This window comes from Nothobranchius furzeri, chromosome 2 (assembly GCF_043380555.1).
Source record: "Nothobranchius furzeri strain GRZ-AD chromosome 2, NfurGRZ-RIMD1, whole genome shotgun sequence".
NCBI classification, from domain to species: Eukaryota; Metazoa; Chordata; class Actinopteri; order Cyprinodontiformes; family Nothobranchiidae; genus Nothobranchius; species Nothobranchius furzeri.
In genome coordinates, this window is record NC_091742.1 from 28,741,120 (window position 1) to 28,755,579 (window position 14,460).

The 14,460-nt window shown below is 39.7% G+C and overlaps 1 protein-coding gene and 1 non-coding gene across 2 annotated transcripts in view; one reads left to right on the forward strand and one right to left on the reverse strand.

Moving 5' to 3' along the window:
* Positions 1–322: 322 nt before the first annotated feature.
* trnas-cga (transfer RNA serine (anticodon CGA)) lies at positions 323–404 on the reverse strand. The gene has a single exon. It is a non-coding gene; the product is annotated as a tRNA-Ser (tRNA).
* An 11,099-nt stretch (positions 405–11,503) lies between these two features.
* The window catches only part of tnfrsf21 (tumor necrosis factor receptor superfamily, member 21), a 47,315-nt gene continuing 44,358 nt past the window's right edge, over positions 11,504–14,460 (forward strand). Inside the window, exon 1 of the mRNA XM_015975401.3 lies at positions 11,504–11,682. Within this exon, the coding sequence (XP_015830887.1) occupies positions 11,650–11,682 (33 nt within the window). The 5' untranslated portion in view covers positions 11,504–11,649. The remainder of the gene's footprint in view (positions 11,683–14,460) is intronic.

The window sequence follows — 14,460 nt, forward strand, 5'->3', positions numbered from 1 at the left end:
TTATGATTGGTTACAACCGAGAATTATTTGATATTTCTATTAATCCTTAAATATTATGGTTTGACTGTATTGAAATCATTAAGGTTGCAGAATGAAAACTCTTGACGTCAAATCTTTCTTTCATGTTACACATTAGCCTCGTATAAGTCCTTTAATGGTTTAAAGGAATTTTTTACACTTGGAAATCTTCAACACATGTTTGTCTGAGACAAGGTTTTCAACATTGCTTCAAGTGATGCACAATTTCCTCGAGATATTATGTTTTTGAGAGAAACAAAGCTTTTATCATGTGGTGAAAAATGTCACTTGTAACCATACTGCACGTTGTTGGCAGGATTTGAACCTACGCGGGGAGACCCCAATGGATTTCGAGTCCATCGCCTTAACCACTCGGCCACAACAACCTTTGTGTTGCTCTATCTTCTGCATTTATGGAAATTTTGTAACAGCCAAACTGTCCTCAATCCTTCTATCTGTCTAAACAAGGTCAGGCATTACACGTTTATGATTTGAAAGGGACCACAGTTGAACAATAAAACAAGCTAACCAAAGATATTTCATTATTTTGCATGTAACATAAATGTGTCAAAAAGTGCTTATGATTGGTTACAACTGAGAATTATTTTATATTTCTTGAAAATATATGTAACTCTCATATAAGCTCTTTTATTATTCATTCTTACATGCTACTCTTTTTATGGGATCATGTTATACTGTCCTGCACAAGCTCTTAAAACAGCTGCAGGAACTCCAAAAGGGAGATGTTTCTGCTCATCTTCTAATTACAAGTTCTTGTGACATGTTAGATCCTGCCTAACAAGGCAATATATATATATATTTACCTTATAAGCTCATTTTATTATCTATGCTATGGAAACTCGCTCAGATACTCAAGGCCTTCACACAAAGATTAATAGCTGTGTATCTTTTCCTGCACAAGAGAAAGGAGTGTGCACATTCCATCTCCACTCAGTGCCTCTCGGTACCAGTGAATGTATCTTCTCCTGTCATGAATATATCAGGATGTTCCTGGTAATCTCAAGGAAACTGTCCGCTAACAAGGCTGTTATTTTCACCTGTCATGATCATTGACGTATGTACATGGCAAACTGCGTATGTAACATTCCTGTAATCTTCAATAAAAATCAGCCGTTTTCAGCAGAACGGCGAGAGTCTGTCCGAAGCAACTGACGGGAGCAGGTCGCGGGACCGGCTGTATGTTGCAAAGGCTCTCCCCCTCATGAGCGGTGAAACAGTGAATGGACTTCTGATCATTTGTCTCCTCGTTCTGTCAACTTAAAAGGTGTTTAACTCCATCTACTCCGTACCCGTGCTTGGTCTAACGGAAGAGAGACCAACAAATTTGGCGTCACGAACAGGATTTTTTCTTTTTGAAGAAAAAGGAGTTTTTGGAGGATGATTCGACCTACTGACCCAGCGAACGATCTTGGCACAGAACACCGCGGTGGAAAACAAGGTGAGCAGAGCCTATTATCTAAAATCTGCTCATTGGATTTATCCAAAGCCTTTGTGTCCAGAATCATAGTAGCTGAGGTCCTAAAATAATAGTTGGAGAAGAAAGTGGAGACAAGTGCAGAAAGAATAAGAGATTTTTTGTAATGGTTTAATGGTGAAATGAAATGAGGATTTTTCTAATGGTTTAATGAGTAAATGAGAAAAGGAAATAGTACAGATGAAGGGATGGTGACCCAGGGCTAATAGAGTAGCCCTAAAGTTCCATTTCCAGGTCGTGGCTGACCACACTATTTGCTGACGAGCGGATAGAATATATAACGAGGTTATATAAAGCTTGGCTGGATCCATAGGTGTGGGAACCCTAAAAGTCCACAGGTCGAGGACCTGGTTTTTGTGTTAAGGGAAGGGGAGGCTGAAAGAGAGCTCCCTGGATTTAAAGGTCAAGGACCTGGTTTTTATGTTAAGGGAAGGGGAGGCTAAAGAGAGCTCCCTGGATTTTTAAGGTCAAGGACCTTTTGCATGAGATGAGAAAAATGTTCTGAGGTAACTGTTTTTGCATAAGATGATAAATGTTTTGACTGCTTCTGTGTGAAGAGAGCAGTGCTTTTGGCTATTTCTGCGTGCTTTTGGCTGTTTTTGCATAAAATGAGCAATGTTTAAATATGACAAGCAGCCCAGTTGAAGCCACGAGAAATAAGGGTTTATTGAGAAAGTCAGCGGAAGAGGCGATGAAGAAAAAAGGGGTAGATGTTAACAGTAGAGGTAACTGGAGAAAGATTTGGGAAGTGAAGGCTGCAGAATCGAGAGAAAAAAGGCACAGCTGTAGACAAGCTTCACTGTGTGTGTAAGCTGAGTTCAGCCTGTGTGTGTGAGGCGCAGCAAGAGGCTGCTTACGGCTCTGGATTGAAAGTGCAGCACTAGGAGAGTGCAGAATGCAGAGCAGAGTTTTGGGAGCTCCGTGTGTGTGTGTGTGTGAAGGCCTGATGCGGTACCAGAAAATAAATAAATAAGATAAATAAGAGCTTTAAAAAGTTGCAACTCGTATATGTAAATTACACTGCAGTGCTAAAATTAATGTTTGGAGCTACGCAAAATTCAAATTCTGCAACCCTGTTCTGATCAGTCTTTGAACAGAACACCATAAGTTAATAAATAAAAGGTTTTTAAAGTAACATATGCATATGTATGTGTGTATGTATGTATATGTGTATACATATATATACATATGTAGTGTAGAAGCGTGATAATCATTTGTGTGTGGGGCAGCATGTGAGTGACCCCGATCTGGGGGTTAAGTGACCTGGAGATGAAAAAAGGGAAAAAACCACCAAGAAACGCAAGTAAGGATGTAAATGACAGCTTTATTTTAGAAATATAGTCATATAGCTGCTAAACAGTAAAATCAAAACAGATCTGCAGAAAATAAATATATAAACTATTCCTCAGAGCGCTCTCAAAAAAAAAAAAAAATTGCAATTGGATTTGCTCTAATGTTACATAAGGCCTGCTTAAAAGCATAGTAAGCATTAAATTCTGAAAATAACCAGTGCAGTGTTAAATAAATTCTGTGCTTAAAATATTATATATATATAGAGAGAGAATAAATAAGTGACGAACTGACTTACCTTAAAAAATAATAATAATAATAAAAAGAGACTGTGACAAACAAAGAATGTCTCTGTGCCTTGTGAATGAGTGAATGTGTGTCTTCTTGCATGAGCTGCTTTCGCTGGATCTTCTGAATGACTCAGTTTTTAATAGAGGGAGCAGCTGCTTGAGAAACAGGGTGCGGTCCATGTTTTTACTAGACGGTTATTTAGTTCGAGAGACTGTGGAAACAATAGAAAAAGAATTTATCGTTAGTGTGAGGACAAGAAAATCCTTTAAAATACAAAAGTTGTATGGTTGTGGTTATAAAGGAAGTATTTTGTCTGATTATGGGCCGTGGAGTCAGCTGGACTCCCTCGCTCTCACAGTTTTTCTGTGTAACATGCAGTTTTAAGCCATTTGTGACTTTAGAAAGGATATTTTTCGGTGTTTTGGACGTACCTTAAGGCTTCTGGTTAGGGTATTCAGGAGATCCTTCCTCTCGGACAGATCTAGTGAGAATGACTGGAGTTTCAGCCTGGGGACCTGACTCCACCCACTTTTACACACAGGAGTCCCGCAGTCGAAAAATAGCACAGGGCGCTGCGAAAAGCAGCTCTGAACCTCTCAGGATCATCTTTATGAAAACCATAAAATTAACAAATAATCAGTAAGGAAATAAAATATTTGTTAAATCTTGCTATAAAACAAAATCCAATAATTGTCTTGCCTCAACTTTAAGAACCATTAACGTTAATGGCTGGATTTTGGGACGCTGAATAATGAAAAAACAGATAAACTAAGTATTATTTCCTGTAACCTGGCTAGAAACTGTACTAGGCTGTTTTGAGTAAAAAACTGGTAGTTATTTTCCCAAAATAAAATAGATAAATAAAAAATGAAAGGAGGGATCTTGCATTTGGGATAGATTGTGCCTAAAGTTTAAAACCTGTGTAGAACCGATTTGACGAGTCAGAAAAATTGTGCATAGGAAATAGTCTAGATTTACCTTTGAGTCAATAAAGTTGACTAAATATTAGAAACCTTCGTTGATTTTGATTTGTAAAAGAGAAAGTTCTGTCCTTTCAACTCAATCAACATATTTAAGGAAAACGTTTGCTGTGCATTGTGGAGGCATGAACTTTACTGGGTGGGCCTGTCACAACCAGCTGCAAAGAATGTTTGGCTCTGACTTCTATACAAAGAGAACCTGGAAGCCCTCACCAAAAACTGTGACTCATAACATAAAGACGGGGAGCACTACAAGATGGACAAAGAGGCAGAAACTTATTTGCCCTGCTGCTGATGAAACAAAGTACAAAAGGGGGAGCATGTGTGCTAACATGTGAACTTCAATCAATGACGGTGGTCATCCTGGACTTACAAAGAGAGGCTCAAAAGAGACTGTTTCCTATGGTTACACCCAGTAAAAGAGTGCTTGCTGCAGTCAGGTAATGAACAAGGCTTTTTGGCAACAACCAGTTGAATTGATGAAATGTCAGAACTGTGGAAAATTTACTAAACTACTGTAGAACATAGTTAACTGAGAAAGTTAGCCTAAAAAAAGATAATAATAATATCAATAAATAAATAAATAATAGGATTAGTAACCTGGATTTCAGCCCAACTCATCATTGGACGTCAATATAATCTTTATTGTCTTAGGATTCTCAGCTGCAGCGGACATGCAGTAAAGCCTTATTTTCTTTTCAAAACGGAATACATCAGCGTCATCACTTATTTTCATTGGTTAAGGAAACGGTGTCTATTTATAAGTCTAGGAGAACGCTTTAGGCTTCAACAGTTCTCTCCTTCGAGCAAACATGCGCAAATTTCCGGATAGTTTATAGTAACGTTCCATCCCATTCCATTCATTGCATAAAAATAAACATTAAATGAATAATTTGGCATACAGCTGACTAAATGATTCATGGAACATCTCATCCGAGACAACAGTGTTGTTTCAGCTCCGTTGAGTTTCCCAACAGATCTAGCCAAACCTAGCTGATCCTATATTTTTCTATCAGCTGTAAGTTCTAACGTAGAAAATAATGTCACAAAAATATTGAATAATTGTACCCCTCATTCGATAAAAATTATGTTCACATTTTTATCTTGTGAAATCTTTAACATAATATTTTTAAATGGCCGTTTTGACGACAATTGGCTAAAAAGTCTTTAAGATTATCATCACAGGATGGCATGATAAATAAGTAAATAACATAAATAAATAAATAGACAAAAATAAGAGAGAAAAAGCAAAATTAATTAAATGAAACGTAATAGTGATAAAACGTTAAATTGATCTAAAATCTGTCATTCAGCGCCACTGGAAAAAGGAAGAGGATAGGGGAGTATCTCTTAGCACAAATCACGTTATTGATTTAGCAATGCAGCTTAATTTCAGATGCTTTAAGGATGATACTAACTTGTGTTATAGATGGAGGAGTAGCACAGAAACACTTCTAGATGAGGAGATAAGGAAAAAAACTGCTGATTACCAATACTATGCACAAACAAACCTGTAACTGCAGTTTCGTTATTTATGAATTAACCTTAAGTAGTGAATTAATTCTTAGGATTTCTTGTGCGAGTAGTGTTCCTAAAAAAGAAAGAAAGAAAGAAAGAAAGAAAGAAGGTAAGAAAGACAGGTAGTTTAGGTAAGGGACAACCTGAAACTATTTGGTTGAATTGATAGTAAAAGTGGTTGTCCTAATTTTTAATTGGAGAGATCACACCGCAACATGAGTTTAGAACGGCAGTTATGGGAAGTTTTGTTGGATTAATTTGATTACACGCTTTAGGTCCTATTTTTTCTTTCCACTGATTTAGCGTTAGGTTAAGTATTTCACACTTTCGCTTCAGTCTGACATTTGCTTGGTGTGTGAGGGCACAGAGACGTGTATGGACCGTGTGTTTGACTGTGTTTGTCTTGTTTGTTTGTTTATTTATCTATATGGGCGTGGCTGAGCCTTGAGAAACATCAACAAAGACATTGGACTATTCTGAGTAAATTAACCAATTCAAATTCAAATTCAGGATCCTGAAACAATTTGGTTATAACCTCTAATTAATGAAGGACATCTTAAGAATTCATTGTACAAGGCATCATCTCCAGTGTTGCTGGAACTGTTATAAAACCCATGCATGGTTGTATATTTTAGTTTGATCATTTATACTCATTGAATTATTGTTGTTTGCTTTGTGTTTTAATTTCTTTGTAATTTTTCTCTGTGACACAGGTGGAGATGCTGGTGGCGAAGTGGATCCCACTCATTTCTTTCTCCCACACACATTCTTACTCTCTCCCTCTCTCTCTGTGTATGTGCATGTGTATGTGTTTGTGTGTCTGTGTGTGTCCATGTCGTGATGTCACTGTACCTTTAATTGCGCTTGCTGTTCGTAACTGTATGTATCTGATGTTGAAGGTATCAGAGGCTAGGGTCAGTAAGAGCTAGGACATTTTTGTGCATAACCTTTAATCCCTAGGCGATCGGTTCAGGGAACTTCTGGTCCGGCCGGAGTGTGAGCCTTCCTACCAACTATCTGCCGAGATCAAGGACTGCACAAGTCGAGAAAGCCTTCATTGGACCAAAACTACACACACGAAGAGGCTTCGTCTTCGGTGCCAGGCGTCTGGGTCCTGCTAAAAGTCACCAAAAGGAAGTGGACGGAACCAAGGTGGACCGGGCCATACAGGATCACGGAGAGGACATCACACGCTGTCCGGCTGGACGGGAGGAGCCTAACCTGGAAGAGAAGCAGCTGACATCTGCCTAACCAGAGAAAGGATCCAAAAACCAGGAAGAGAAGTAGCTGACTGCAGTAGCATGCCAAGCTGCCACCACATCCTGCAGGACGAGAATCTTGATATCATCACCCCCTGCAGCTGCCTGGAGCCAGTGAAGGGTCCTCAACAGGGGGAAGAAGTAGCCACCCTATGAACATTCTACAAGGGTTGTATTTAACACCCTCATTTATTTTACAAGGGTAATATTTTACACCCTCCACCTGCTGACCCAATTATCCAGATGCCCTTGTTACTAGCCAATCCTAACATCTATTTGGGAGGGGAACTCTCTGATGATAGTGATGACTCTCATGATGAAGAAGATGTTGTTAGAGTGTGAGAATGTTCAGTGATTTATGTAACCATCCCTTCACCAGTTCATTTTTATGATTTTTTTGTTTGTTTTGTTTTATTTTTTGTTGATCATTGATGTCCTAGGCATGCACACTCTATGCCAACAGGTGTTCGCCCCAAAATTGAGATATGACAAATGGGGGGACATGGGGGAATTTTCCCTATAAACATATGATAATTAGGGTTTTTCGCCCTCATATGGAGTTGCATGCGATCCATACATGTTGTAACATGTTCAGTTAAAAATATGATCATGTTTTTTTTTGTATTAGTTTACTGCTGGAAATATGAGAAGCTGTAACCTGATTGATTGTTTGTATTTGTATTTTAAAACTTTGCTTATTGGATTCTTTTTGATGGAATTTGGTGTTATTGTTTTGATTTCTTATATCTTTATTGAACTCTTAAAAGAGTTCAAAAGGGGGATTGAAAATATATATCTCTCATATAAGCTCTTTCATATATTATTATAAGCTCTTTTATATGATTAAATATGTATCTCTCACTTTTGCCCCTTATATATTATCATAAATACATTATTATATGCCTTTTCATGGAATCTTGTTATAATATCAAAGACCTCTCTGTGCCTTTTCTGCTCAAGCTGAACAGCTGCATAAGGGAGTGAAAGCGTTCCTTCCTTCAGTTCCTCAATACAAGAACAACTGTCTTTGTTAGCAAAGGATGTTGCAGGATGTGTCCTGATCATCTCAAGGTTGCATGTCCTTGGGATGAATTGGTCTTTCATTAACAAGGCTATTAGCTGACGTGCGTCTGCAGGTGCAGATGGCAGAATTACGTGTGTGTATGGCAAACTACGTATGTAACATTCCTGTAATCTTCAATAAAAATCAGCCGTTTTCAGCAGAACGGCGAGAGTCTGTCCGAAGCATCTGGCAAGAGCAGGTCGCGGGACTTGCTGCAGAGACTCTCCCCCTCATGAGCGGCGAAACAGTGAATGGACTTCTGATCATTTGTCTCCTCGTTCTGTCAACTTAAAAGGTGTTTAACTCCATCTACTCCGTACCCGTGCTTGGTCTAACGGAAGAGAGACCAACAGTGCTGTGGAGAAAAACAGATTGGTAAAAATATATAATAGTATGTTTAGAAAGTGCAACTAAAATGTAATATTTAATAATCTTATTAAGTAATTTATTTCACTTTTAAGGTTTTGATATCTCTGAACACCTATTTGAACAGAATTTGATAAAAAGCATTTTTCCAGAGAATTTCTCTCATCCGATATCACCATCTAGTGGCTGACAGGCATATCACACTCCTGATTTTTTAAGATCATGACTTCACGTTTCTGTTTATAAATGTGCTTCTGTAGCCGACAAACGGAGCTAAAACACGTTGTTTTACGAGTGTTATTCTCATGTCACATTCTCATATATTTATATTTTAGAGACTTACTTGTCCGTGGAAAGTTCATCAACTCTGCATCAGCCAAGGTATTCCTTTAATTTGAAGCAAGTAAGTGGTAGTCTAATGGGCCATTCCCATCTGTACCCGGTCGGCCCGGGCCGGGTAGCGTAGTTTGTTCACATATCTGGGTGGCCTGGTATTTTTTCGGGCCAACCAAGGCTCATTCTCAGCCCTCTTCTCAAGGGGGTCTGCTTCAGGCCGACCAGGGCCAACACACCCACTGCTGACAGCAAATTCACACCTTCCATTAGAGCAAGCCTCTGATTGGTGGGTAGAATCAGCCCACATGGGCTTAAGACAAGGATGTGTGGAAACAACCGGGCCAGGCTGGGGCCGACTGGGGCTACCCGGCCCGGGCCGACCCGGTACAGATGGGAATGGCCCATTATTACGCTACTGGTTAGTTCTGGTCAGTGCTCAGTTACCCATTGCACAGAGCTCTGCAGGGAATGGGGCGTGCTTAGAAAAAAAAAGATGTTTTGCTTACATTATTATATCACAGTACATGATGAGATAATCACTTTTACAGATTTCTCACAAATCATACATAATTTCTGAAAGGGAAAAACTCTGGTCACCCCCAAATAAACTTTTTTCCCCCCGATAAACAAATAAAAAACACGACAATAAAAAATACATGAAAATATAAATTACAAAGAGATTAATTAAACCCTAAAACGGATTTTAAAATGATGAGAATTAGAGTAAACATCTTGAACGACAGAAACCATGATCCTTTGACCTTAGTTAAAAACGGGACAGCTGAACTGTTAAATCCACCTAAAATTATGATTGAAGCCAGTCATTTTTATCTTAAAATTCGAGCGATAAAATGAGGAAAGGGTAGGAAGTCACACTTCAAGAGCAAGTCACCCCCAAATAATTTATTTTGCTGATAAACAATATAAAGGAGTGTCTAATCGTGCTGCAGACACGTGTGGTCAATAGTTTTGCACTTTAGAGCATTTTAGTTACAAATTCAATTTTCTGCCTAAAACTGTCAGTGTTGTGCCATTGTCAGGTAAAAACTCTGCATTTGAATTTAAATCTGCCATCGCTATTGGCTAAGAGGTGCTCTAGAATGTTAGCTGGTACCATATGATGTCACAATTTCGTTGTGAGCCTGTGTGTGTGTATTTGTTAGCGGCTTCGCCCTCTCGGTCTGCTAGGCAACAAATGCTGTTGCCTAGCAGGAGTGGACTAATACTCTGGTAGGGGGTGACTTGCTCTTTAATGAAGCAACCTTTACTTGCACTGAATTGGAAATATTTTAGCAAAATACTCAGAATTACAAGGCTTTACAGAACAGTGTGCTGTTAAATGAATTGTTGTTGACCAAACATATAAGGTTAGGATTTCCAGACTTTAAAATAATGGGCCGTGAGTCTAAAGTGAGCCCTGAAACTCCAGGGCTGAAATTGAGTCCCACTCCGTTCCAGAGTTAAAACCTCTTTTGTTGTTCATGAGTTCAAATGGTGATTTTGTTTTTGAGACTCTGGTAGTGGTAGCAGCTGGCTGTTTCCCCTTTTCTGATGTTACTGAGCGGAGAACCTCTCACACCAGTGGTGTTCTGTTGCTTAACACGTGTGTGTGTGTAATGACTGGAGGAAGTGGAAGTGCAGCAGATTTACCAGTTCGTTTTTTGGTTTTTAGATAAATGCGAGATAACCACTTTATTATTATTTTTTGTCCACGCAATATGTAGATAAAACGATGTTTGCCATTGCAGCTTTAAATGAAGGCAATTAACATAATAATATCATATAATGTTGGAGAGAAAGTGCATTTCAAAATGCCTTCAGACAATTTTTAGACATTACTAATATTAAAATGTGCGTTTTATTAGAGCAAACACAAACAAACAAGTGATGACTGATACGGAGTACTCCGAGTCAGACTTATTTCCCGGCACACAGAGGACCGGTGTCGGTACAGGATCGGCTCGGGGTCCTTTGACTACGTCAAAGTAGTTGATTGGCTGAACATGAAGCTTACGGACGTTACGTTATCACGTTATGATTTTGATTGGTCAGAACAAATTTGCGGTTGTAGTCTTAGCGGTTGTAGTCCTGTAGTACAAAAATCAACAGTTTTTGGAGAAAATATGTTTGAATTTCTAAAGGAAATGTAAAATATAAGCAGATGATAAACGGTGGCCCTCAAAAGCTCTTGATGTTGATGAAATGGGGCAAAATAAAATATAAGAACTTTATTGAAAGACACCAAGCAATACTTTGAGTCAAAGAATGTATTAAGATAACAACTAAGGAAATATACAGACGAACTCCACATGAATACAAACAGATATGGCTTCACATATAAGAACTGTTCTAGTTTTTGTCAGTCCGATGTTGGTTTTATGCAGTTTCACATTCTTTACAAAACAAAGATGATATGGTGTTTTATTAACAAATTACAATTATAAAGAAAACATTTAGGTGTTAACAAACAAGAATTTATTAACACAACTGCTGATGTCTTTCCAAAACGTGTGTGTGAAAGCAGAGTGGATTTGCAGTAATGTGACGTCATTGGCAGTCGATGGACCTCGAGCCGATCCTGTACCGACACCGGAATCACCTCTACGCCCACCCTTATTCATTAGTGGGTCTCGAGCCACGTGCATGGTTTTCTTAGGGCTGCTATTGGTCGAGAAGCTTCGGTAAGTCCCGCCCATCCGCTAACGTAAGCGCTGCGCTGTTCGTGGAGGTCTGCGGAGCGGACACTGACGCACTGCACAGCGACAGAACCGGACGGGGCGAGGCGGCGTCTGTCATCGCTATGGGAATGAACCACATCGTGGTGTGTGAACCGAGACCTCAGCCCGCTCCCCCCGGAGACTATAAAACACTTCCGCTGCTGCCACTGCTGCTGAGCCCCGCTCAGCTCTTCTCCGGCGGACCGGGGAGGATGATGATGGCCAGGACAAACATCTAGACATGAGAAGTTTCACTCCAGCAGACAACTGGGACCTGGACGTTTGCTCGAGCCTCCTCGGTGTTTCCTAAACCAGGATGGTGTCTGCTGCCCTGCGCGTGTCCGCAGTGGTGAGTGATGTTCTGTCAGCTTTATTCATTCTAGGGACTTTGTTCAGCAGGTTCTCCCATTTAAAGGGCCAGCACCTGTTTTTTTTTCTTTTGCAATGTACTGAAAAAATGTAATCTAGTTCAGTTTCTTGAAATTTACTGTTTGAAAAATAAACAAGAACACATAACACGTTTTACTTTAGCATCAATAGTTGGATTATAAGGAATTAATTAAAAAGGGAATGAAGAAAACAAAGTTTTCAGTGATTGGATGAACAAAGGAAGAGCTATTGGCTTATTATTGTTCTAAAACCTGAGAAATCATCCAACAGAGCCCTGTGTCTATTGACTTCATGTCATAAAATTGTATGATAGCTTCAATTTTAAATGCTAATTGTAAAACTGTATTAATGTTTATTGCCAATGTATTTTGCATAAAAAGTTCATTGTGAGACATCACCTAGTCACCACAACTAAAGGTGTTTTGTGTTTTAATAGGTAACATAATGAATCAGGCTCAGAACAGCTGAATAGAGATGGAAACATGGTGACAAAGAATGAAGTCTTGGCTTGGATTTATGCAGTTTACTCAGCTAGAATTTGCCCTTTGACCTTTTGCACATGATGTCAAGCTACTCATGGGAACGTCTCTTTCACCATAATGGATGTCTAAGGAACAATTTATGTCCATTAAAACTCCATCAAGCTAGTCCAAAACCAGCTAGTTTGTTGCCTTATATCGCTTTTACTTAAATAAATGGTTAAATGGTAGCTTGTTGTGTGGTTGGCTGCGCTAACAGACAAGGCTGTCAACCCAACTTGTCTTTATATCGATTAACTTAGATGGAGACGAAAAACGGGGACAAACCACTGCGATCGATCAAGGGGACTAGCAGCCCTCAAAGTTTTTTCGGATCTGCGGCGAACCCGTTTCACTGAGTAAGATAGCATTCATATACTTCATGAGTCACTTGGGCGGACTGTGATGGACCTGAAATGATAGATGTGAAGTGTTGATACTACTCCTTTAGTGTTGATAATCCTTTATTTTACTATGGAGACTTCTGTCCACTATAGTGAGTTGAAGTCAAAAGTTAAAGTCCCATTAGTATCACCACATACTGGTGAAATGACGTCTCCACGTTTGACCCATCCTCTTAGGGAGCTGTAGCTGTGGCTGCGCTCGGGAACCATTTGGTGTTTAACACCCAGTCCAACTTCTTTGGTGTGTTCTTACTGTGTTTAGTTTCTAATTCCATTTTTGGTTCTTTTTAAAACACAGGAAAGGTTTTTCTTTACCTTGCCAATGTTTCGTTTGTCGACTGCAAAACATCCTCAGAGCTGACGCTGATGGTGGCGTCACCCCAATCCAACTCTTAAGGCTGAGTGTCCAGCAGGGAGGAATCAGCCTTTGTCCGACACGTGACCTGCATGTCAACCACACCCCCTTAGCGCCATTTTAGGTGTACGACTCGCATTGCTAGGAGAAGCCGCAGCTGAAGTTGACGCAGAGCAAGAGTCAAAAGGATGGATAAAGAAGAACAAGGATGAACGCATCCCTTACAGATATAAAATTGTGAAGGAGCATAAAGATCGGTGTTTTCAAAAAATAATCTACAGTCGACAATGTAGATCCCTACGGCCTCAAAGGAAACAAATGGAGCTCAGGCGTTTCACTACTGGCGAAAATATATCACTTGAGTAAGCGTCCAGCAACATATTAATGTTACTATTTAACTTAAAGTAGGAACATTTTACCTGCCCTGCTCTGGTTCTGCTGCTGGTCTGTGACCCACAGACGCACTCCAAGCTGCTCTCACAGCTCCTCAGTGGACTGACAGCGAGCTGCGCTCATTGTGGTCTCCAAGTCTGAGACAATGCTCAGATGTGCTGATGGGAATCTTCTCTTGAATGATTTTGTTACCTCCGCGATGTTCTCTCTGTGCAACCTTTAAAATGTCTGCACACCTGTATGCGTCCAGGTAATTCCAGTCTGTCAGAATGACCAACTGTCTTGAGATTTTTCTGTCAACGGTGAAAAATGGACAATATCTGGTCAACGCGGTCCCTGCATACATTTAACGTTTTTGCCTTCTTGTGAAGATGGCATGGCAGCTCTTCACACAGCATGAGTGTACCATTTCTGCAGGTTTATAAGCTCTAAACTAGGGCTGCAGCCATCGGATATTTTTGTAATCGAGTACTCTATTGAATCTTTTATCAATGAATCGAGTACTCTAATAAATTACCCCTTTGTGTTTGTAAACCATTATATCAAACAGCATGTTATAAAATATGAAAGACCTCTTAAAAGAGTTATTCTTCAAGTTTTATTCAAAATTAGTTTTCAAAACTTCAGCACTTCATCTTTACTCCACAGTAAACAAATGCCTGTGCAAAAATTAAGTACACAACCTGAGACGATGTTCCCCTCGTGCGAGAATCTAATAGCCCGGCAAGCCAGGCAAAAACTGGGAGGATAACTGTTGAAGTAGCACAGCGAGCGGCTGCAGCCCAAACAGCACCAGAACCGCTCACGGCGCATGTGCACACATTCGTCAACATGGCTCGCCAGCTATTTCCCTATCAACACACGTCCGTTTTAATTATTACACTTTTTTTTCTCACACAATAACAAGGATTGTCGAGAAAGCATGTTTGCCGTGGTTATGTCAAATTATACTGATCACAAAACATTTATTTACTTTCTTTCGTTTTCCTCCACCACTCTCATAAATACCCGAGTCCTTCTGGTGGTGTGGTCGGCTAAATCCATTTTACAGTATTTATACTGGACTA